General features: G+C 49.3%; 1 protein-coding gene across 2 annotated transcripts in view; it reads left to right on the plus strand.

Moving 5' to 3' along the window:
• Positions 1-26,440, plus strand: part of LOC106589129 (protein spire homolog 1) — a 118,925-nt gene that overhangs the window by 83,020 nt on the left and 9,465 nt on the right. For both annotated transcript variants that reach the window (XM_014178832.3, XM_045709470.2), the window contains 6 exons: positions 3,466-3,547; positions 6,485-6,627; positions 12,388-12,525; positions 16,441-16,511; positions 18,369-18,396; positions 18,511-18,662. In XM_014178832.3, the coding sequence (XP_014034307.1) occupies positions 3,466-3,547; positions 6,485-6,627; positions 12,388-12,525; positions 16,441-16,511; positions 18,369-18,396; positions 18,511-18,662 (614 nt within the window). The remainder of the gene's footprint in view (positions 1-3,465; positions 3,548-6,484; positions 6,628-12,387; positions 12,526-16,440; positions 16,512-18,368; positions 18,397-18,510; positions 18,663-26,440) is intronic.

Consider the following 26,440-nt stretch of genomic DNA (forward strand, 5'->3'; position numbering starts at 1 on the left):
AGGACCCTGTCTTTCAAAGATAATTCATAAAAATCCAAATAACTTCACAGATCTTCATTGTAAAGGGTTTAAACACTGTTTCCCGTGCTTGTTCAATGAACCATAAACAATTAATGAACATGCACCTGTGGAACGGTCGTTAAGACACTAACAGCTTACAGACGGTAGGCAATTAAGGTCACAGTTATGACAACTTAGGACACTAAAGAGGCCTTTCTACTGACTCTGAAAAACACCATAAGAAAGATGCCCAGGGACCCTGCTCATCTGCGTGAACGTGCATTAGGCATGCTGCAAGGAGGCATGAAGACTGCAGATGTGGCCAGGGCAATAAATTGCAATGTCCGTACTGTGAGACGCCTAAGACAGCGCTACAGGGAGACAGGACTGACAGCTGATCGTCCTCGCAGTGGCAGACCACATGTAACAACACCTGCACAGGATCGGCACATCCGAACATCACACCTGCGGGACAGGTACAGGATGGCAACAACAACTGCCAGAGTTACACCAGGAACGCACAATCCCTCCATCAGTGCTCAGACTGTCCACCATAGGCTGAGAGAGGCTGGACTGAGGGATTGTAGGCCTGTTGTAAGGCAGGTCCTCACCAGTAACAACGTCACCTATGGGCACAAACCCACCGTCGCTGGACTAGACAGGACTGGCAAAAAGTTCTCTTCACTGACAAGTCGCGGTTTTGTCTCACCAGGGGTGATGGTCGGATTCGCGTTTATCGTCAAAGGAATGAGCGTTAAACCGAGGCCTGTACTCTGGAGCGGGATTGATTTTTGGAGGTGGAGGGTCCGTCATGGTCTGGGGCGGTGTGTCACAGCATCATGGGACTGACCTTGTTGTCATTGCAGGCAATCTCAACGCTGTGCGTTACAGGGAAGACATCCTCCTCCCTCATGTGGTATCCTTCCTTTGTTCAGGGACACACTATTCAATTTATTAGTCACGTGTCTGTGGAACTTGTTCAGTTTGTCTGTTGTTGAATCTTGTTATTATGTTCATAGAAATATTTACACGTGAAGTTTGCTGAAAATAAACGCAGTTGACAGTGAGAGGACGTTTATGTTTTTGCTGAGTTTATAAATATATGGATGAGCGATGACCGAGCGGCATAGGCAAGATGCAATAGTTACATAATTACATAACCTACATTTCTAGTAATACTAGTCAAGTGCAAATGGGGGCTTTGGTAATGTGTATGCGATGCATACGTGTCACGTAAAGAGAGCAAAGGTTGAGGGAATAGGGAATGTTTTTCCAAAACAAATTAGAGAGTACTTTCCAGTCAGAAATGGCTGTGATTATGTTAGTTTCAGCAACACGGACAGAGAGAGAGAGAGAGACAGACAGCACTATACACACTGATGTTCTGTGGTGGTCACCTGCAGCAGGGAGGAGAGAGAGACAGCGGGTGCTAGTCAGTCACTCGCTGTTTTTTTAAATTTATTTCATCAAACTGTGTGCTTAAAGCATCAGACAAGCTCAGTGAATATATACTGCTCAAAAAAATAAAGGGAACACTAAAATAACACATCCTAGATCTGAATGAATGAAATAATCTTATTAAATACTTTTTTCTTTACATAGTTGAATGTGCTGACAACAAAATCACACAAAAATAATCAATGGAAATCCAGTTTATCAACCCATGGAGGTCTGGATTTGGAGTCACACTCAAAATTAAAGTGTAAAAACACACTACAGGCTGATCCTACTTTGATGTAATGTCCTTAAAACAAGTCAAAATGAGACTCAGTAGTGTGTGTTGCCTCCACGTGCCTGTATGACCTCCCTACAATGCCTGGGCATGCTCCTGATGAGGTGGCGGATGGTCTCCTGAGGGATCTCCTCCCAGACCTGGCTAAAGCATCCGCCAACTCCTGGACAGTCTGTGGTGCAACGTGGCGTTGGTGGATGGAGCGAGACATGATGTCCCAGATGTGCTCAGTTGGATTCAGGTCTGGGGAACGGGTGGGCCAGTCCATAGCATCAATGCCTTCCTCTTGCAGGAACTGCTGACACACTCCAGCCACATGAGGTCTAGCATTGTCTTGCATTAGGAGGAACCCAGGGCCAACCGCACCAGCATATGGTCTCACAAGGGGTCTGAGGATCTCATCTCGGTACCTAATGGCAGTCAGGCTACCTCTGGCGAGCACATGGAGGGCTGTGCGGCCCCCCAAAGAAATGCCACCCCACACCATGACTGACCCACCACCAAACCGGTCATGCTGGAGGATGTTGCAGGCAGCAGAACGTTCTCCACGGCGTCTCCAGACTCTGTCACGTCTGTCACATGTGCTCAGAGTGAACCTGCTTCATCTGTGAAGAGCATAGGGCGCCAGTGGCAAATTTGCCAATCTTGGTGTTCTCTGGCAAATGCCAAACGTCCTGCATGGTGTTGGGCTGTAAGCACAACCCCCACCTGTGGACGTCGGGCCCTCATACCACCCTCATGGAGTCTGTTTCTGACCGTTTGAGCAGACACATGCACATTTGTGGCCTGCTGGAGGTCATTTTGCAGGGCTCTGGCAGTGCTCCTCCTGCTCCTCCTTGCACAAAGGCGGAAGTAGCGGTCCTGCTGCTGGGTTGTTGCCCTCCTACGGCCTCCTCCACGTCTCCTGATGTACTGGCCTGTCTCCTGGTAGTGCCTCCATGCTCTGGACACTACTCTGACAGACACAGCAACTTTCTTGCCACAGCTCGCATTGATGTGCCATCCTGAATGAGCTGCACTACCTGAGCCACTTGTGTGGGTTGTAGACTCCGTCTCATGCTACCACTAGAGTGAAAGCACCGCCAGCATTCAAAAGTGACCAAAACATCAGCCAGGAAGCATAAGAACTGAGAAGTGGTCTGTGGTAACCACCTGCCGAACCACTCCTTTATTGGGGGTGTCTTGCTAATTGCGTATAATTTCCACCTGTTGTCTATTCCATTTGCACAACAGCATGTGAAATTTATTGTCAATCAGTGTTGCTTCCTAAGTGGACAGTTTGATTTCACAGAAGTGTGATTGACTTGGAGTTACATTGTGTTGTTTAAGTGTTCCCTTTATTTTTTTGGAGCAGTGTAGTTGGTTTGATTTAAAACACATAGGATGTGTCTATATATGGAAAATTACACATTTTAAAAAGATCTTTCTTGTACTCCTCGTTGTAAAAGAGGCTTTTATTTGTGATGTATGGAACAAGACACAAACAATCACATTCTATCCACGCATGACGGCTGTCCCCTACAACAACAAAAGAAAATCTTGGTCGACCAAGAGTCTTCTGGTCAAGAAAGCTATTGACTTTCACAGAGAGACAAATGTATATGTTCCTTCATCGAGCCCACATCCAGAAACTACTGCACATTCCTTACTATCCAAGTTGTAACAGCAGGTTAGTCTGTTTCTAATGGGGGTGTCTATGCCTACATCAGTCATGTATATCTCCTCATTAACAGGATGAGTCCAGTCACAGCTCCTCCAGTTTGTCGACATCCATTTTGGACGCCTCGTCTCCTGAATCTGTCCTGGGGAAGAACAGTAAGATACTCTCTTCACTCTCTTTTTGTTGCTTTTTTGAAAGTTGTATTTATTATGTTTTCACTGAATTCGTAAAACTGTTACATATTCCACATAAACATACACATTATTACATGGAAAAAGTACATTTCCAGACATTTCATAACACCAATCATGAATACGAACTAGTACACTAGATCCCTCCACTCTTTGAAGGCTCCCGAGGTATAGAAAACTAAGGCTGCATCCTAAATGGTGTGCTACTGTTTTTAACAAGTTTTTTTTAAATTTGACATATGAAAGATTATACAGACAATACAGTCAAACGGGTAGAGAGCCAAACACACACTGATGCCCTAGCACATCGAACCCACCCACCAAGTCTCTACGGCTGGCCATGCTTTCCTCCTGGCTTCCCGGCCAACAGCTCCGCACCTCCCGCAGTTACTTGCCCAAGCCTCCCCAACTTCTTCTTTACCCAAATCCAGATAGCAGATGTTCTGAAAGAGCTGCAAAACCTGGACCCGTACAAATTAGCTAGGCTAGGCAATCTGGACCCTCTCTTTCTAAAATTATCCGCCGCCATTGTTTCAAACCCCTATTACCAATCTGTTCAACCTCTTTCGTATCGTCAGAGATCCCTAAAGATTGGAAAACTGTCCCGGTCATCCCCCTCTTCAAAGGGGGTGACACTCTAGACCCAAACTGTTACAGACCTATATCCATCCTGCCCTGCCTTTCTAAAGTCTTCGAAAGCCAAGTTAATAAACAAATCACTGACCATTTCGAATCCCACCGTACCTTCTCCGCTGTGCAATCCGGTTTCCGAGCTGGTCACGGGTGCACCTCAGCCACGCTCAAGGTCCTAAACGACATCATAACCGCCATTGATTAAAGAAAATACTGTGCAGCCGTCTTCATCGACCTGGCCAAGGCCTTCGACTCTGTCAATCACGGTATTCTTATCTGCAGACTCAACAGCCTTGGTTTCTCAGATGACTGCCTCTCCTGGTTTACCAACTACTTCTCAGACAGAGTCCAGTGTGTCAAATCGGAGGGCCTGTTGTCCGGACCTCTGGCAGTCTCTATGGGGGTACCACAGGGTTCAATTCTCGGGCCGACTCTTTTCTCTGTTTACATCAACGATGTCGCTCTTGCTGCGGGTGACTCCCTGATCCACCTCTATGCAGACGACACCATTCTGTATATATCTGGCCCTTCTTTGGACACTGTGTTAACTAACCTCCAGACGAGCTTCAATGCCATACAACACTCCTTCCGTGGCCTCCAACTGCTCTTAAATGCAAGTAAAACTAAATGCATGCTTTTCAACCGTTCGCTGCCCGCACCCGCCCGCCCGACTAGCATCACTACTCTGGACGGTTCTGACCTAGAATATGTGGACAACTACAAATACCTGGGTGTCTGGCTAGACTGTAAACTCTCCTTCCAGACTCATATTAAACATCTCCAATCCAAAATTAAATCTGGAATCGGCTTCCTATTACGCAACAAAGCCTCCTTCACTCACGCCGCCAAACACACCCTCGTAAAACTGACTATCCTACCAATCCTCGACTTCGGCCATGTCTTTTACAAAATAGCCTCCAACACTCTACTCAGCAATTTGGATGCAGTCTATCACAGTGCCATCCGTTTTGTCACCAAAGCCCCATATACCACCCACCACTGTGACCTGAATGCTCTAGTTGGTTGGCCCTCACTACATATTCGTTGCCAGACCCACTGGCTCCAGGTCATCTATAAGTCTTTGCTAAGTAAAGCTCCGCCTTATCTCAGCTCACTGGTCACGATAACAACACCCACCCGTAGCATGCACTCCAGCAGGTAGATCTCACTGGTCATCTCCAAAGCCAACACTTCCTTTTGCCGCCTTTCCTTCCAGTTCTCTGCTGCCAATGACTGGAATGAATTGCAAAAATCGCTGAAGCTGGAGACTTATATTTCCCTCACAAACATTAAACATCAGCTATCTGAATAGCTAACTGATCGCTGCAGCTTTACATAGTCCATCTGTAAATAGCCCACCCAATCTACCTACCTCATCCCCATATTGTTTTTATTTACTTTCTGCTCTTTTGCACACCAGTATCACTATTTACACACCATCATCTGCTCATCTATCACTCCAGTGTTAATCTGCTAAATTGTCATTCTTAGTAGTGCACTGCTTTAGTCCTACGGGCCCTGGTCAAATTTAGTGCACTATTTTAGTCCTACGGGCCCTGGTCAAATGTAGTGCACTACTTTAGTCCTATGGGCCCTGGTCAAATGTAGTGCACTACTTTAGTCCTATTGGCCCTGGTCAAATGTAGTGCACTACTTTAATCCTATTGGCCCTGGTCAAATTTAGTGCACTACTTTAGTCCTACGGGCCCTGGTCAAATGTAGTGCACTACTTTAGTCCTATGGGCCCTGGTCAAATGTAGTGCACTACTTTAGTCCTATGGGCCCTGGTCAAATGTAGTGCACTACTTTAGTCCTATGGGCCCTGGTCAAATGTAGTGCACTACTTTAGTCCTATGGGCCCTGGTCAAATGTAGTGCACTACTTTCGTCCGGGATAGAGGAGGGTTTGGCCGGCAGGGATGTTCTTGTTCCACCGCGCTCTAGCGACTCCTGCGGCGGGTCGGTGCGCAGTGCACGCTGACACGGTCGCCAGGTGTACGGTGTTTTCCTCCGACACATTGGTGCGGCTGGCTTCCGGGTTAAGCGAGCAGTGTGTCAAGAAGCAGTGCGGCTGGGTTGTGTTTCAGAGGACGCACGGCTCTCGACCTTCGCCTCTCCCGAGTCCGTACGGGAGTTGCAGCGATGGGACAAGCCTGTAACTACCAATTTGATACAACGAAATTAGGGAGAAAACGGGGTAAATGTAAAATAAATAAAAACTGCCTGTTCCCTCCGTCCTTCCAGCCTGTCTTTTCTCTCTCTCCTCCAGCACCCCCTAGGTTCCTGCCCATCTCCATGACTCCCCAGCCTGACAGTCGCCCCTCCCCTCAGAGGAGACGCTCCATTGAGAAGGAGCCCCCCACCAGCGTACGACCCTTCACAGCCCCCACCAGACAGAGCTCCAAGTCTCTGGTATGTACACTGTGTGCTGCAGACAGTCAAGCCTCCATGGTATTATAGTGTACACTACTGTGTGCTGCAGACAGTCAAGCCTCGTGTTTTCAATTACCTGGTTGGCCTCGTGTTTTCAATTACCTGGTTGGCCTCGTGTTTTCAAACACATTGTATGAGGCTTCAAATGGCATAACAATATTGTCCCATCTCCCTGCCCTACTGTGAGATGGTTTCTCTGAGGTAACTTACTTGCTGAATGACCTGGTACTGGTCAGGTCAGGCAGTGTGTCATGGAGGGACAGTAAACCCCAGGATGAACAGCAGCCAGAGGAGCAACAAGGGTACAGAGAGAAACTGTGTTGTAGTCGAAACATTTCGGACGCAATTAGCTCGTTACCTTCAACTACAGTTGCAACAAAGTTGTCCAGTGTCTTAACGCTAGCCTCGTCAACAACAGTCATGACCGGTTTAACGTTACCTCAGGCTCCATTGACTCGCGTCGCCGCCTCTGTTCAGTCCGGCTTTTGCTTGACTCCGAAGTCAGCGACGTTGTTTTTTTAAAATGTTTAATTTATTTCACCTTTATTTAACCAGGTAGGCCAGTTGAGAACAAGTCCTTTATTTAACCAGGTGGGCCAGTTGAGAACAAGTCCTTTATTTAACCAGGTAGGCCAGTTGAGAACAAGTTCTCATTTACAACTGAAACCTGGCCAAGATAAAGCAAAGCAGTGTGACACAAACAACAACAGAGTTACACATGGAATAAACAAACAAACAGTCAATAATACAATAGAATAAGTCTATATATAGTGTGTGCAAATGAGGTAGGATAACGGAGGTAAGACAATAAGTAGGCCATAGTGGAGAAATAATTACAATATAGCAATTAAACAATGGATTGGTAGATGTGCAGAAGATGAATATGCAAGTAGAGATACTGGAGTGCAAAGGAGCAAGATAAATAAATAAATAAATACAGTATGGGGATGAGGTAGATAGATAGATGGGCTGTTTACAGATGGGCTATGTACAGCTGCAGTGATCTGTGAGCTGCTCTGACAGCTGGTGCTTAAAGCTAGTGAGGGAGATATGAGTCTCCAGCTTCAGTGATTTTTGCAGTTTGTTCCAGTCATTGGCATCAGAGAACTGGAAGGAAAGGTGGCCAAAGGAGGAAATGGCTTTGGGGATGACCAGTGAAATATACCTGCTGGAGCGCGTGCTACGGGTGGGTGCTGCTATGGTGACCAGTGAGCTGAGATAAGGCGGGGCTTTACCTAGCAACGACTTATAGATGACCTGGAGCCAGTGGGTTTGGCGACAAATATGAAGCGAGGGCCAGCCAACGAGAGCGTACAGGTCGCAGTGGTGGGTAGTAAATGGGGCTTTGGTGACAAAACGGATGGCACTGTGATAGACTGCATCCAGTTTGCTGATGGTCGGTCGTTGATGGTCGGTCGGTAACCCCTACACCATAACCATCGAAATTGAAAATTGAGGGGCAAGCAGAGGGCTTCAACGTAGGCCTATGACTCCTTTCCATTCGGAAACTCCCAGGTTGCCGCATCAAAAGTGCCCTTCCTCCGTGAAGTGCTGGCTGCAGATCCTGTTAGCTCGAGCTTACACGTCCTTCCTCTTCAGGACATGGAGCCACTTCTTCAGACGTTGTGGGTCGTTGGGCAGCCGATGGTAGCTTACCGAGGGAATTTATACAGTTAATGTTTGAATTACTACGTTTTGTTGCCATCTTCGTTGTCCTAAACCTCACTCTCTCTTTCGATTCACTCTCCGTGTGAAAACTCAATACCATTGACACTTTACTGTTTCCTGCCAGTGACGCACTGGCGTGAGTCGTTACTATGGCAATTTAAAATGACGCTGACCATAGCTCAAATAAACCTTGTTGACGATCAAATTAGTAAATATAGAGATGTTTTTTTATGTTAAATGCACATGTTTAGTATTAGTGGATTTAATACATCTCTTTGCTTAGATTTACTTCCTAAGGTGTTTCCATTCCCCTTTAAGGTGCCACCAACCTCCTGTGCTGCACAGTGATGGAGTATACAAACAGAAAAGAGTAATCTCTCATATAATATGATTCATCTGAATTAGCCCAGATGGTTCACTCTCCTAGAGAGAGAGAGAGAAAGAGGTGTTTCTGGGAAAGGTGTAGCAGAAAGTCCAACCTTCAGAACTACCTACCTACCTTATCATCTCGCCACCTTCAGAACCAACTACCTACCTTGTCATCTCTCCACCTTCCACCTCTCCACCTTTTCCACCTTCAGAGCCTTATCATCTCATTCTCCCTATATTATCCCTCCACTCTCTCATATTCTCTCCATTCGATCTCTCCTCTCCCTCTCTTCTCTCTATATTCTCCCTCTATTCTCGCTCTCCCTCTTAGGCTTGTGTGCTGCTGCTCGACTACGGAAACCCATTTCATGAAGCTCCCGACCAACAGTTATTGTGCTGACGTTGCTTCCAGAGGCAGTTTGAAACTCGGTAGTGAGTGTTGCAACTGAGGACAGACGATTTTTACGGGCTACGTGCTTCAGCACTCGGCAGTACCGTTCTGGGAACTTGTGTAGCCTACCACTTCGCGGCTGAGCCGTTGTTGCTCCTAGATGTTTCCACTTCACAATAACAGCACTTACAGTTGACCGGGGGGCAGCTCTAGCAGGGAAGATATTTCACAAACTGACTTGTTTGGAAAGGTGACATCCTATGACGGTGCCACGTTGAAAGTCACTGAGCTCTTCAGTAAGGGCCATTCTACTGCCAATGTTTGTCTACGGAGATTGCATGGCTGTGTTCTTGATTTTATACACCTGTCAGCAAAAGGTGTGGCTGAAATAGAATCCACTAATTTGAAGGGGGTCCACATGCTTTAGTATGTATGTGTGTGTGTGTGTGTGTGTGTGTGTGTGTGTGTGTGTGTGTGTATGTAATGGTGTTATTATGGTGAATGTGGCGTCTCCATAGGCTGATAGAAGGGTGTTATTATGGTGAGGCTGATAGAAGGGTGTTATTATGGTGAGGCTGATAGAAGGGTGTTATTATGGTGAGGCTGATAGAAGGGTGTTATTATGGTGAGGCTGATAGAAGGGTGTTATTATGGTGAGGCTGATAGAAGGGTGTTATTATGGTGAGGCTGATAGAAGGGTGTTATTATGGTGAGGCTGATAGAAGGGTGTTATTATGGTGAGGCTGATAGAAGGGTGTTCTGGAGGAGAAGTCAGTGCTCCAATGAGTTCTACTGAACTGTTTTATTTCCTTTACGTCAGGTGGAAAACCCGGCCCCCAGCAGTGGTGCTAAGGTGGTATGTCGTGGATGTATTATGTCACTCCTCTCAGAATAACTCTGGATGCCGTCCAGGTCATCACCACGTTGATGTATCATACAGCAGCATTCAGAGATTATTGGACCCCAGACTGCAAATAAAAGATGACCTGCACGCACACAATGACGTCATCAATGATCACCTAATGCAACTTATAGTGTTAAAACTGACATGGCTTGGGAACACATTTTAGACTTTATACACTCCAACTAACCACATGACTCACTGGGTGTTGAGATGGGCTCAGAGCTGCTGTGTTGCTCATCTTCATCATCATCATCATCAGTCTGCTCTGTGTGCTCCCTGGGAGTAATATCATGCTGGTGGCGCGGTAACGGGTGTACCGCGCGGTAACGGGTGTACCGCGCGGTAACGGGTGGCGTGTTAACGTAACGGGTGGCGCGGTAACGGGTGGCGCGGTAACGGGTGGCGCGGTAACGGGTGAGGTGGCGCGGTAGCGGGTGAGGTGGCGCGGTAGCGGGTGAGGTGGCGTGGTAACGTAACGGGTGGCGTGGTAACGGGTGAGGTGGCGCGGTAGCGGGTGAGGTGGCGCGGTAACGGGTGAGGTGGCGCGGTAACGGGTGAGGTGGCGCGGTAACGGGTGAGGTGGCGCGGTAACGGGTGAGGTGGCGTGGTAACGGGGTGGCGTGGTAACGGGTGAGGTGGCGCGGTAACGGGTGAGGTGGCGCGGTAACGGGTGAGGTGGCGCGGTAACGGGTGAGGTAGCGGGTGAGGTAGCGGGTGAGGTGGCGTGGTAGCGGGTGAGGTGGCGTGGTAACGGGTGAGGTGGCGTGGTAGCGGGTGAGGTGGCGTGGTAACGGGTGGCGTGGTAACGGGTGGCGTGGTAACGGGTGGCGTGGTAACGGGTGGCGTGGTAACGGGTGAGGTGGCGTGGTAACGGGTGAGGTGGCGTGGGAAATTGAACTGCATGCTTCAACAATGGTTTTGTCTCCTGTTTCCGTGGTAACCAACATCATCATCATCCTGTGCTGTTGGGCTGGAGGTTCACTTTTAGATTCTTTAAAGATCATTTTCACTTTTAATGTGATCGCCTCATTTTCATGCTGTCAGAATAAAGGTGCAACTCCTCTATGGCATGTTTCCTTTCCATTGGTCATGGAGCTTTGATAACAGCCTGGTTCCCACACCTGTTTGGCATGATGGCACAAACAGACAATAGCCTGGTTCCCACATATGTTTGGCATGATGGCACAAACAGACAATAGCCTGGTATCCACATCTGTTTGGCATGATGGCACAAACAGACAATAGCCTGGTATCCACATCTGTTTGGCATGATGGCACAAACAGACAATAGCCTGGTATCCACACCTGTTTGGCATGATGGCACAAACAGACAATAGCCTGGTTCCCACATCTGTTTGGCATGATGGCACAAACAGACAATAGCCTGGTTCCCACACCTGTTTGGCATGATGGCACAAACAGACAACAGCCTGGTTCCCACACCTGTTTGGCATGATGGCACAAACAGATAACAGCCTGGTTCCCACACCTGTTTGGCATGATGGCACAAACAGACAATAGCCTGGTTCCCACACCTGTTTGGCATGATGGCACAAACAGATAACAGCCTGGTTCCCACACCTGTTTGGCATGATGGCACAAACAGACAATAGCCTGGTTCCCACACCTGTTTGGCATGATGGCACAAACAGATAACAGCCTGGTTCCCACACCTGTTTGGCATGATGGCACAAACAGACAATAGCCTGGTTCCCACACCTGTTTGGCATGATGGCACAAACAGACAATAGCCTGGTTCCCACACCTGTTTGTGTTGTCCCAGCTTGCTCTTTTAAGATGAAAGCACAAATTGTAAGTTGCTCTGGATAAAAGCATCTGCTAAATTACTCAAATGTACTCAGGCTACTTTGTTAAAGCTAATCAGCTAACTGTCCGTCTCTCTCTGTCCCTCTCTCTCGCTCTGTCTCTCTCTGTCTCTGTCCCTCTCTCTCGCTCTGTCTGTCCGTCTCTCTCTGTCTCTGTCCCTCTCTCTCGCTCTGTCTGTCCGTCTCTCTCTGTCTCTGTCTCTCTCTCTGTCTCTGTCCGTCTCTCTCTGTCTCTGTCTCTGTCCCTCTCTCTCGCTCTGTCTGTCCGTCTCTCTCTGTCTCTCTCTCTGTCTCTGTCCCTCTCTCTCGCTCTGTCTGTCCGTCTCGCTCTGTCTCTGTCCCTCTCTCTCACTCTGTCTGTGTGTCTCTCTCTGTCTCTGTCCCTCTCTCTGTCTCTGTCCCTCTCTCTCACTCTGTCTGTGTGTCTCTCTGTCCCTCTCTCTCGCTCTGTCTGTCCGTCTCGCTCTGTCTGTGTGTCTCTCTCTGTCTCTGTGTGTCTCTCTCTGTCTCTGTCTGTCTCTGTCCCTCTCTCTCTGTCTGTCCGTCTCTCTCTGTCTGTCTCTGTCTGTGTGTTATTTCAGGAGGACTTCTGCTACCCTGTAGAGTGTCTGGCTCTAACAGTAGAAGAGGTGATGCACATCAGACAGGTTCTGGTCAAAGCTGAGCTGGAGAAGTTCCAACAGTACAAAGACATCTACAACGCACTGAGGAAAGGAAAGGTGAGACCTGGGCCTGTCTAGATACTGTACCAGCAGGACTAGACCCTGGGCCTGTCTAGATACTGTACCAGCAGGGCTACACCCTGGGCCTGTCTAGATACTGTACCAGCAGGGCTAGACCCTGGGCCTGTCTAGATACTGTACCAGCAGGGCTACACCCTGGGCCTGTCTAGATACTGTACCAGCAGGGCTACACCCTGGGCCTGTCTAGATACTGTACCAGCAGGGCTAGACCCTGGGCCTGTCTAGATACTGTACCAGCAGGGCTACACCCTGGGCCTGTCTAGATACTGTACCAGCAGGGGTGGACCTGGGCCTGTCTAGATACTGTACCAGCAGGACTAGACCCTGGGCCTGTCTAGATACTGTACCAGCAGGGCTACACCCTGGGCCTGTCTAGATACTGTACCAGCAGGGCTACACCCTGGGCCTGTCTAGATACTGTACCAGCAGGGCTAGACCCTGGGCCTGTCTAGATACTGTACCAGCAGGGCTACACCCTGGGCCTGTCTAGATACTGTACCAGCAGGGGTGGACCTGGGCCTGTCTAGATACTGTACCAGCGGGTCTAGACCCTGGGCCTGTCTAGACACTGTACCAGCGGGTCTAGACCCTGGGCCTGTCTAGATACTGTACCAGCGGGGCTAGACCCTGGGCCTGTCTAGATACTGTACCAGCAGGGCTAGACCCTGGGCCTGTCTAGATACTGTACCAGCAGGACTAGACCCTGGGCCTGTCTAGATACTGTACCAGCAGGGCTACACCCTGGGCCTGTCTAGATACTGTACCAGCAGGGCTACACCCTGGGCCTGTCTAGATACTGTACCAGCAGGGCTAGACCCTGGGCCTGTCTAGATACTGTACCAGCAGGGCTAGACCCTGGGCCTGTCTAGATACTGTACCAGCAGGGCTACACCCTGGGCCTGTCTAGATACTGTACCAGCAGGACTACACCCTGGGCCTGTCTAGATACTGTACCAGCAGGGCTACACCCTGGGCCTGTCTAGATACTGTACCAGCGGGGCTACACCCTGGGCCTGTCTAGATACTGTACCAGCAGGGCTACACCCTGGGCCTGTCTAGATACTGTACCAGCGGGGCTAGACCCTGGGCCTGTCTAGATACTGTACCAGCAGGGGTGGACCTGGGCCTGTCTAGATACTGTACCAGCGGGGCTAGACCCTGGGCCTGTCTAGACACTGTACCAGCAGGGCTAGACCTGGGCCTGTCTAGATACTGTACCAGCGGGGCTAGACCCTGGGCCTGTCTAGATACTGTACCAGCGGGGCTACACCCTGGGCCTGTCTAGATACTGTACCAGCAGGGCTAGACCCTGGGCCTGTCTAGATACTGTACCAGCAGGGCTACACCCTGGGCCTGTCTAGATACTGTACCAGCGGGGCTACACCCTGGGCCTGTCTAGATACTGTACCAGCGGGGCTAGACCCTGGGCCTGTCTAGATACTGTACCAGCAGGGCTACACCCTGGGCCTGTCTAGATACTGTACCAGCGGGGCTAGACCCTGGGCCTGTCTAGATACTGTACCAGCAGGGGTGGACCTGGGCCTGTCTAGATACTGTACCAGCAGGGCTAGACCCTGGGCCTGTCTAGATACTGTACCAGCAGGGGTGGACCTGGGCCTGTCTAGACACTGTACCAGCAGGGCTACACCCTGGGCCTGTCTAGATACTGTACCAGCAGGGCTAGACCCTGGGCCTGTCTAGATACTGTACCAGCAGGGCTACACCCTGGGCCTGTCTAGATACTGTACCAGCGGGGCTAGACCCTGGGCCTGTCTAGATACTGTACCAGCAGGGGTGGACCTGGGCCTGTCTAGATACTGTACCAGCAGGACTAGACCCTGGGCCTGTCTAGATACTGTACCAGCAGGGGTGGGCCTGGGCCTGTCTAGATACTGTACCAGCAGGGCTACACCCTGGGCCTGTCTAGATACTGTACCAGCAGGGCTAGACCCTGGGCCTGTCTAGATACTGTACCAGCAGGGCTAGACACTGGGCCTGTCTAGATACTGTACCAGCAGGACTAGACCCTGGGCCTGTCTAGACACTGTACCAGCAGGGCTAGACCCTGGGCCTGTCTAGACACTGTACCAGCAGGGGTGGACCTGGGCCTGTCTAGATACTGTACCAGCAGGGGTGGGCCTGGGCCTGTCTAGATACTGTACCAGCAGGGGTGGGCCTGGGCCTGTCTAGATACTGTACCAGCAGGGCTACACCCTGGGCCTGTCTAGATACTGTACCAGCAGGGCTAGACCCTGGGCCTGTCTAGACACTGTACCAGCAGGGGTGGACCTGGGCCTGTCTAGATACTGTACCAGCAGGACTACACCCTGGGCCTGTCTAGATACTGTACCAGCAGGACTACACCCTGGGCCTGTCTAGATACTGTACCAGCAGGGCTAGACCCTGGGCCTGTCTAGATACTGTACCAGCAGGGCTAGACCCTGGGCCTGTCTAGATACTGTACCAGCAGGACTACACCCTGGGCCTGTCTAGACACTGTACCAGCAGGGGTAGACCCTGGGCCTGTCTAGATACTGTACCAGCAGGGCTAGACCCTGGGCCTGTCTAGATACTGTACCAGCAGGGCTAGACCCTGGGCCTGTCTAGATACTGTACCAGCAGGGCTACACCCTGGGCCTGTCTAGATACTGTACCAGATGGGCTAGACCCTGGGCCTGTCTAGACACTGTACCAGCAGGGGTGGACCTGGGCCTGTCTAGATACTGTACCAGCAGGGGTGGGCCTGGGCCTGTCTAGATACTGTACCAGCAGGGCTACACCCTGGGCCTGTCTAGATACTGTACCAGCAGGGCTACACCCTGGGCCTGTCTAGATACTGTACCAGCAGGGCTAGACCCTGGGCCTGTCTAGACACTGTACCAGCAGGGGTGGACCTGGGCCTGTCTAGATACTGTACCAGCAGGACTACACCCTGGGCCTGTCTAGATACTGTACCAGCAGGGCTAGACCCTGGGCCTGTCTAGATACTGTACCAGCAGGACTACACCCTGGGCCTGTCTAGATACTGTACCAGCAGGGCTAGACCCTGGGCCTGTCTAGACACTGTACCAGCAGGGCTAGGACCTGGGCCTGTCTAGACACTGTACCAGCAGGGCTAGACCCTGGGCCTGTCTAGATACTGTACCAGCAGGGTTACACCCTGGGCCTGTCTAGACACTGTACCAGCAGGGCTAGACCCTGGGCCTGTCTAGATACTGTACCAGCAGGGGTGGGCCTGGGCCTGTCTAGATACTGTACCAGCAGGGCTACACCCTGGGCCTGTCTAGATACTGTACCAGCAGGGCTAGACCCTGGGCCTGTCTAGATACTGTACTAGCAGGGGTGGACCTGGGCCTGTCTAGATACTGTACCAGCAGGGCTACACCCTGGGCCTGTCTAGATACTGTACCAGCAGGGCTAGACCCTGGGCCTGTCTAGATACTGTACTAGCAGGGGTGGACCTGGGCCTGTCTAGATACTGTACCAGCAGGGCTACACCCTGGGCCTGTCTAGATACTGTACTAGCAGGGCTAGACCCTGGGCCTGTCTAGATACTGTACTAGCAGGGGTGGACCTGGGCCTGTCTAGATACTGTACCAGCAGGGCTAGACCCTGGGCCTGTCTAGATACTGTACTAGCAGGGGTGGACCTGGGCCTGTCTAGATACTGTACCAGCAGGGCTAGACCCTGGGCCTGTCTAGATACTGTACCAGCAGGACTACACCCTGGGCCTGTCTAGATACTGTACCAGCAGGGCTACACCCTGGGCCTGTCTAGACACTGTAACGGCGGGGTGGTGTTCAGTAGGAAATCTTTGCAGATATAAATGGCATGAATAGATATTGATTGATATTTACTTGATATTAACCGTTCTCCTCCTCTCTCCTGTAGCTGTGCTTCTCCTGTCAGACTAAAAGGTTCTCCTTCTTCACCTGGTCCTACACCTGCCAGTTCTGCAAAAGGTACATTTAGAATATAGTTCTCTATTATGGCTGTAATTATATTAGAATACAGTTCTCTATTATGGCTGTCACTTTGGTGACTAAGTATTTTTAAAACCTCTGGCTTTGGGCTGGATATGTCAATGTGTAGTTCATACATGTATAATCTATGAGCAGAATTACTGTGTTACCTCAATTAGCCACGAAATCTCTAGTGTGTAAGCGACTGTGTTTCTAGAAGCTGTGTGGCGCCATTTTCCCCCATGATTGCAAGGCCCCTAGCAGTTCTAGCCAATGAGCTTCAGCCCCTCGCCATTTTGAGCGACAGCAAGCAAGACACACACACACACAGCAGAGCGAGAGAGCGCAATGACGTGGGGCACAAATGTAATGTAGTATGACATTTTCAAGGGACCACTTGACTCGTGAGAGCTACATTCAAAACTACTGACTCAAAAAGTATCGGAGAATCTCTTTCACATTAATCCGAATTAAGGGGGTTTCTAGGACATAAGATCATATGTAAATCAAAGAGCATAGTATATACAGTGCATATATATGTATACAGTGCATATATATATACAGTACATTTGGAAAGTATTCAGATCCCTTGACACACATATTTTTTTTTTTTTATGTTGCAGCCTTATTTTACATTTCTAAGTATTCAGACCCTTTTACTCAGTACTTTGTTGAAGCAACTTTGGCAGCGATTACAGCCTTGAGTCTTCTTGGGTATGACGCTACAAGCTTGGCACACCTGTATTTGGGGAGTTTCTCCCATTCTTCTCTGCAGATCCTCTCAAGCTCTGTCAGGTTGGATGGGAAGCGTCGCTACACAGCTATTTTCAGGTCTCTCCAGAGATGCTCGATCGGGTTCAAGTCCGGGCTCTGGCTGGGCCACTCAAGGACATTCAGAGACTTGTCCCGAAGCCACTCCTGTGCTGTTTTGGCTGTGTGCTTAGGGTCGTTGACTGGGGGCGAGGTCCTGAGTTCTCTGGAGGAGCACTCAAGGGTCATGTAGGATCTCTCTGTGCTTTCCTCCATTCATCTTTACCTCAATCCTAACTAGTCTCCAAGTCCCTGCCGCTGAAGAACATCCCCACAGCATGATGATGCTTGGCATTCAGGCCAAAGAGTTCAATCTTGGTTTCATCAGACCAGAGAATCTTGTTTCTCATGGTCTGAAAGTCTTTAGGCCACTCTACCATAAAGGCCTGATTGGTGGAGTTCTGCAGAGATGGTTGTCCTTCTGGAAGGTTCTCCCATCTCCACAGAGGAACTCTGGAGCTCACCCGATTCTTGGTCACCTCCCTGACCAAGGCCCCTTCTCCCCCGACACTGTGTTCTTGTGGACCTTCCATGCTGCAGAAATATTTTGGTACCCTTCCCCAGATCTGTGCCTCGACACAATTCTGTCTCGGAGCTCTACGGACAATTCCTTTGATCTCATGGCTTGGTTCTTGCTCTGACATGCACTGTCAACTGTGGGACCTTATATATACAGGTGTGTGCCTTTCCAAATCATGTCCAATCACTTGAATTTACCACAGGTGGACTCCAATCAAGTTGTATAAACATCTCAAGGATGGTCAATGGAAACAGGATGCATCTGACCTCAATTTCGAGTCTCAAAGCAAAGCGTCTCAATACTTACGTATTTAAATACTTTTGAAATTACAACACTTTCTACAAACCTGCTTTCGCTTTGCCATTATGGGGTATTGTGTGTAGATTGAGTTTTTAATCAATTTTAGAATAATGCTGTAACATATAAAATGTGGAAAAATTCAAGGGGTCTGAATAATTTCCGAAGGCACTGTATATATCATAATTCATGCAATTCGTTGTGACTGAAATATTTCACTCTCTCTCCAGGCCTGTGTGCTCGCAGTGCTGTAAAAAGGTGAGCCAATGTCGTCCTCGTCCATCCATTGACCACACTAGCCCTTTAATTGTTGACAGATGTTCAGATTATGCCTATATATCTGACCCTCCTAACTCTGGCCTGTTGTTCCAGATGAGACTTCCCTCTAAGCCGTATGCCAACCTGTCCGTCTCCTCTCTGGGTCCTACTGACACTCTACCCAGGGAGGAGGCTGGCGGGACATCAGCCTTGGACACCCCGGAGAAGCCCTCGTCCAGCCAGCACCACAGCCTGACCGTCTCAAGGTACACATATCATTACCGGTCTTGGGCTTAGGGATGTGACAAATAACATTTCCACTGCTATTCTTTTTATAGATTTAAACGATAATAAAAAAAATATATATATATAAAATGACATGTGAATTCACAATTCAGATATGGTCTGCCGTTTGACCACTAAGGGGCAGTGCAGTTCAATCTACTGCTGTCCTGGCTACCTACCAGACAGAGCAGTTCAATCTACTGCTGTCCTGGCTACCTACCAGACAGAGCAGTTCAATCTACTGCTGTCCTGGCTACCTACCAGACTGAGCAGTTCAATCTACTGCTGTCCTGGCTACCTACCAGACTGAGCAGTTCAATCTACTGCTGTCCTGGCTACCTACCAGACTGAGCAGTTCAATCTACTGCTGTCCTGGCTACCTACCAGACTGAGCAGTTCAATCTACTGCTGTCCTGGCTACCTACCAGACTGAGCAGTTCAATCTACTGCTGTCCTGGCTAACTACCAGACAGAGCAGTTCAATCTACTGCTGTCCTGGCTACCTACCAGACAGAGCAGTTCAATCTACTGCTGTCCTGGCTACCTACCAGACTGAGCAGTTCAACCTACTGCTGTCCTGGCTACCTACCAGACAGAGCAGTTCAATCTACTGCTGTCCTGGCTACCTACCAGACAGAGCTGTTCAATCTACTGCTGTCCTGGCTACCTACCAGACAGAGCAGTTCAATCTACTGCTGTCCTGGCTACCTACCAGACAGAGCAGTTCAACCTACTGCTGTCCTGGCTACCTACCAGACAGAGCAGTTCAATCTACTGCTGTCCTGGCTACCTACCAGACAGAGCAGTTCAATCTACTGCTGTCCTGGCTACCTACCAGACAGAGCAGTTCAATCTACTGCTGTCCTGGCTACCTACCAGACAGAGCAGTTCAACCTACTGCTGTCCTGGCTACCTACCAGACAGAGCAGTTCAATCTACTGCTGTCCTGGCTACCTACCAGACAGAGCAGTTCAATCTACTGCTGTCCTGGCTACCTACCAGACAGAGCAGTTCAATCTACTGCTGTCCTGGCTACCTACTCAGCAACGATGGTATTAATGCCGTTTTAGGTTCTCTGCTGTGTTCCTCTCCTCCATGTTCTCAGGACACGGGACTTCATGTCTCACTACTCATCAATGTGACTCGTTGCAGTGATGCATGACGGCGTGTTCGTAGACTGATGTGTGACAGCGTGTTCGTAGACTGTGTGACGGCGTGTTCGTAGACTGTGTGACAGCGTGTTCGTAGACTGATGCATGACAGCGTGTTCGTAGACTGTGTGACAGCGTGTTCGTAGACTGTGTGACGGCGTGTTCGTAGACTGTGTGACGGCGTGTTCGTAGACTGTGTGACAGCGTGTTCGTAGACTGTGTGACAGCGTGTTCGTAGACTGATGTATGACAGCGTGTTCGTAGACTGATGTATGACGGCGTGTTCGTAGACTGTCATGACAGCGTGTTCGTAGACTGATGCATGACAGCGTGTTCGTAGACTGTGTGACAGCGTGTTCGTAGACTGATGCATGACAGCGTGTTCGTAGACTGTGTGACAGCGTGTTCGTAGACTGATGTGTGACAGCGTGTTCGTAGACTGATGCGTGACAGCGTGTTCGTAGACTGATGTGTGACGGCGTGTTCGTAGACTGATGTGTGACAGCGTGTTCGTAGACTGATGCATGACAGCGTGTTCGTAGACTGTGTGACAGCGTGTTCGTAGACTGTGTGACAGCGTGTTCGTAGACTGTGTGACGGCGTGTTCGTAGACTGATGTCTGACGGCGTGTTCGTAGACTGATGCATGACAGCGTGTTCGTAGACTGATGCATGACAGCGTGTTCGTAGACTGATGCATGACAGCGTGTTCGTAGACTGTGTGACAGCGTGTTCGTAGACTGTGCTGACAGCGTGTTCGTAGACTGTGTGACAGCGTGTTCGTAGACTGTGTGACAGCGTGTTCGTAGACTGATGCTGACGGCGTGTTCGTAGACTGTGTGACAGCGTGTTCGTAGACTGTCTGACAGCGTGTTCGTAGACTGTCTGACAGCGTGTTCGTAGACTGATGCATGACAGCGTGTTCGTAGACTGATGCATGACAGCGTGTTCGTAGACTGTGTGACAGCGTGTTCGTAGACTGATGCATGACAGCGTGTTCGTAGACTGTGTGACAGCGTGTTCGTAGACTGTGTGACAGCGTGTTCGTAGACTGATGCATGACGGCGTGTTCGTAGACTGTGTGACAGCGTGTTCGTAGACTGTCTGACAGCGTGTTCGTAGACTGTCTGACAGCGTGTTCGTAGACTGATGCATGACAGCGTGTTCGTAGACTGATGCATGACAGCGTGTTCGTAGACTGATGCGACAGCGTGTTCGTAGACTGTGTGACAGCGTGTTCGTAGACTGATGTATGACGGCGTGTTCGTAGACTGATGTATGACGGCGTGTTCGTAGACTGATGCATGACAGCGTGTTCGTAGACTGTCTGACAGCGTGTTCGTAGACTGATGTGTGACAGCGTGTTCGTAGACTGATGTGTGACGGCGTGTTCGTAGACTGATGTGTGACGGCGTGTTCGTAGACTGATGTGTGACGGCGTGTTCGTAGACTGATGCGTGACAGCGTGTTCGTAGACTGATGCATGACAGCGTGTTCGTAGACTGATGCGACAGCGTGTTCGTAGACTGTGTGACAGCGTGTTCGTAGACTGTGTGACAGCGTGTTCGTAGACTGATGCATGACAGCGTGTTCGTAGACTGTGTGACGGCGTGTTCGTAGACTGTATGACGGCGTGTTCGTAGACTGATGCATGACAGCGTGTTCGTAGACTGATGCATGACGGCGTGTTCGTAGACTGATGTATGACAGCGTGTTCGTAGACTGTGTGACAGCGTGTTCGTAGACTGATGCATGACAGCGTGTTCGTAGACTGATGCATGACAGCGTGTTCGTAGACTGATGCATGACAGCGTGTTCGTAGACTGATGCATGACAGCGTGTTCGTAGACTGATGCATGACAGCGTGTTCGTAGACTGATGCATGACAGCGTGTTCGTAGACTGATGCGTGACAGCGTGTTCGTAGACTGATGCGTGACAGCGTGTTCGTAGACTGATGTGTGACGGCGTGTTCGTAGACTGTGTGACGGCGTGTTCGTAGACTGATGTATGACAGCGTGTTCGTAGACTGATGCATGACAGCGTGTTCGTAGACTGTGTGACAGCGTGTTCGTAGACTGATGTGTGACAGCGTGTTCGTAGACTGATGTGTGACGGCGTGTTCGTAGACGTCCAACAATCTATTGTTAACGCCACATACGGTGTTTGAGAGCTCGCACTTTGTTCTTCAAATCACATTTTATTTGTCACGCTGAATACAACAGATGGTAGACCTTATCATGAAATGCTTGCTTACAAGCCCTTAACCAACAATACAGTTCAAGACATAGAGTTAAGAAAATATTTACTAAATAAACTCAAGTAAAAAATGTCATAAAAAGTAACACAATAAAATAACGAGGCTATATTCAGGGTATTACGGTACAGAGTCAATGTGGAGGCTATATACAGGGGGTACCGGTACAGAGTCAATGTGGAGGCTATATACAGGGGGTACCGGTACAGAGTCAATGTGGAGGCTATATACAGGGGGTACCGGTACAGAGTCAATGTGGAGGCTATATACAGGGGGTACCGGTACAGAGTCAATGTGGAGGCTATATACAGGGGGTACCGGTACAGAGTCAATGTGGAGGCTATATACAGGGGGTACCGGTACAGAGTCAATGTGGAGGCTATATTCAGGGGGTACCGGTACAGAGTCAATGTGGAGGCTATATACAGGGGGTTACCGGTACAGAGTCAATGTGGAGGCTATATACAGGGGGTACCGGTACAGAGTCAATGTGGAGGCTATATACAGGGGGTACCGGTACAGAGTCAATGTGGAGGCTATATACAGGGTGTTACGGTACAGAGTCAATGTGGAGGCTATATACAGGGGGTACCGGTACAGAGTCAATGTGGAGGCTATATACAGGGGGTACCGGTACAGAGTCAATGTGGAGGCTATATACAGGGGGTACCGGTACAGAGTCAATGTGGAGGCTATATACAGGGGGTACCGGTACAGAGTCAATGTGGAGGCTATATACAGGGGGTACCGGTACAGAGTCAATGTGGAGGCTATATTCAGGGGGTACCGGTACAGAGTCAATGTGGAGGCTATATACAGGGGGTACCGGTACAGAGTCAATGTGGAGGCTATATTCAGGGGGTACCGGTACAGAGTCAATGTGGAGGCTATATACAGGGTGTTACGGTACAGAGTCAATGTGGAGGCTATATACAGGGTGTTACGGTACAGAGTCAATGTGGAGGCTATATACAGGGGGTACCGGTACAGAGTCAATGTGGAGGCTATATACAGGGGGTACCGGTACAGAGTCAATGTGGAGGCTATATACAGGGGGTACCGGTACAGAGTCAATGTGGAGGCTATATACAGGGGGTACCGGTACAGAGTCAGTGTGGAGGCTATATACAGGGGGTACCGGTACAGAGTCAGTGTGGAGGCTATATACAGGGGGTACCGGTACAGAGTCAATGTGGAGGCTATATACAGGGGGTACCGGTACAGAGTCAATGTGGAGGCTATATACAGGGGGTACCGGTACAGAGTCAGTGTGGAGGCTATATACAGGGGGTACCGGTACAGAGTCAATGTGGAGGCTATATACAGGGGGTACCGGTACAGAGTCAATGTGGAGGCTATATACAGGGGGTACCGGTACAGAGTCAATGTGGAGGCTATATACAGGGGGTACCGGTACAGAGTCAATGTGGAGGCTATATACAGGGGGTACCGGTACAGAGTCAATGTGGAGGCTATATACAGGTGGTACCGAGCGGTTGGATGCCGAGCAGTTTCCATACCAGGCGGTGATGCAACCGGTCAGGATGCTCTCGATGGTGCAGCTGTAGAACTTTGAGGATCTGGGGACCCATGCCAAATCTTTTCAGTCTCCTGAGGGGGAAAAGGTGTTGTCGTGCCCTCTTCAAAACTGTCTTGGTCTGTTTGGATCATGATAGTTTTGTTGGTGATGTGGACACCAAGGAACTCAAAACTCTTGACCCGCTCCACTACAGAACCTTTGATGTTAATGGGGGCCTACTCGGCCCGTCTTTTCCTGTAGTCCACGATCAGCTCCTTTGACTTGCTCATATTGAGGGAGAGGTTGTTGTCCTGGCACCACACTGCCAGGTCTCTGACCTCCTTCCTATAGGCTGTCTCATCGTTGTCGGTGATCACGCCTACCACTGTTGTCTCATCAGCAAACTTAATGATGGTGTTGGAGTTGTGCTTTGCCATGCAGTCGTGGGTGAACAGGGACTACAGGAGGGGACAGCGTGGCAGATGTGTTGTTACCTACCCTTACCACCTGGGGGAGGTCTGTCAGGAAGTCCAGGATCCAGTTGCAAAGGGAGGTGTTTAGTCCCAGGGTCCTTAGCTTAGTGATGAGCTTTGAGGGCACTATGGTGTTGAACACTGAGCTGTAGTTAATGAACAGCATTCTCACATAGGTGTTCCTTTTGTCTAGGTGGGAAAGGGCAGTGGGGAGTGCAGTAGACATTGCATCATCTGTGGCTCTGTTGGGGCGGTATACGAATTGGAGTGGGTCTAGGGTTTCTGGGATAATGGTGTTGATGTGAGCCATGACCAGCCTTTCAAAGCACTTCATGGCTACAGATATGAGTGCTATGGGGCGGTAGTCATTCAGGCAGGTTACCTTCGCTTTCTTGGGCACAGAGACTATGGTGGTCTGCTTGAAACATGTAGGTATTACAGACTCGGTCAGGGAGAGGTTGAAAATGTCAGTGAAGACACTTGCAAGTTGGTCTGCGCATGCTCTGAGTACAGGTCCTTGTAATCCGTCTGGCCCTGCGGCCTTGTGAATGTTGACCTGTTTAAAGGTCTTGCTCGCATCGGCTACATCTGGAACAGCTGGTGCTCTCATGCATGCATCAGTGTTGCTTGCCTCGAAGTGAGCGTAAAAGGCATTTAGCTCGTCTGGTAGGCTCGCATCACTGGGCAGCTCGCGGCTGGCATATCTCCTCCTAACTTTACATCATTGTTGCATTAGGTATTTGTTTGATTAAAATGTTTAATTTTTGACGATGATGGGGACCTGTTAGTGGTAGTTGTGTGATAACTGCCCTGGGTTTTAAATTTTGTGGGGGGAAAAACAGGTTTTCTAAACGTTAACTATCCCAATTTTGTTTAAAGGTTCACACCCCTATTTACGTAACATTAGGTCAGTCCAGACGGCGGTCCTCTGTGAGGAGTGCTATGCCACTAGGTTGATCGAGCAGCATTGAGGGCTGCACGGTCTTTCCAAGCTAGTCGGACGACTTCTAATTTGGTAGAGCTCCATTTCCATTCCAATTATCTGGAAGCTTGCTTCAGGGCTCGGGTATTTTCTGTATACCAGTTTCTTGTAGTCATGGCAGATATTCAAAAAAATGTATTGTCACACAGTCCGATAGGAATTCAGGGAACTCGTTGAGGAACGCTGTATATGTCCCAGGAGGCCCGTGAACAATAGCTATAAAAAGTGATTGAGTAGAAGAAGTCTTTTCCGCCCTCTTCTGACTGGTAGCTATAAATGTAAGATTGCACACAGTGCAACAATATGATGAAGTGTGAATATTTCTGCCACCAGCCGACATACAGGAAAACGGTTCCAAATAAATTACATTATTACGTGTTCCACCAGCCATGTTATTTACATTATTACATGACCATGTGGGCTGTGCTATGTAGGTAAAAACCTCTCGTTCTCTCAAACAGAGAATCAGTGAACATAAAGGTTAAATTAGGAAAAACAGGGATTATCCAGTCGCAGTACAATTTAATGACCTAAAACATGACATATCTACCTTTTTAGATTTTGTGGCATAGAGAAAGTTAAGACATCAGACAGGGGAGGTGATATTAATAATATTGTACCCAATGATTAATGAAAACTTGCTGGATGGGTTGATGTCCTCACTGTGGTTTTACAGACTTGTTTTATGTACACACTTTATTAGAATATTTATGGAATGTACATTGCTATATTTGGTAACACTTGTTTTCCCTCGACTCCAACCCCATTTGGTGCGTTGAACGGATGTGGGTGGGCTATGTCTAAATAAGGGTGCTAATTTAAAAAAAACTCACAAAAGCTCTGAGGAAGGCCCTTGAGGCCGATACGTAAAGCTCTGAGGAAGGCCGTGAGGCCGATACGTAAAGCTCTGAGGAAGGCCGTGAGGCCGATACGTAAAGCTCTGAGGAAGGGCCGTGAGGCCGATACGTAAAGCTCTGAGGAAGGCCGTGAGGCCGATACGTAAAGCTCTGAGGAAGGCCGTGAGGCCGATACGTAAAGCTCTGAGGAAGGCCGTGAGGCCGATACGTAAAGCTCTGAGGAAGGCCGTGAGGCCGATACGTAAAGCTCTGAGGAAGGCCGTGAGGCCGATACGTAAAGCTCTGAGGAAGGCCGTGAGGCCGATACGTAAAGCTCTGAGGAAGGCCGTGAGGCCGATACGTAAAGCTCTGAGGAAGGCCGTGAGGCCGATACGTAAAGCTTATTAAAGAGCAGTGAGCGGGTTTTTTCTTTTTTCTCATGACTGGAACGTCAAAAGACACAGACGCAGTCATTTTTGGGGAGTAAATTGAAATTTTGCTGTTGTAAATGTTAGCAACACCTCCGACACAACAGGCAGGCTG

This window comes from Salmo salar, chromosome 27 (assembly GCF_965601325.2).
Source record: "Salmo salar chromosome 27, fSalSal1, whole genome shotgun sequence".
Lineage (NCBI taxonomy): Eukaryota > Metazoa > Chordata > Actinopteri > Salmoniformes > Salmonidae > Salmo > Salmo salar.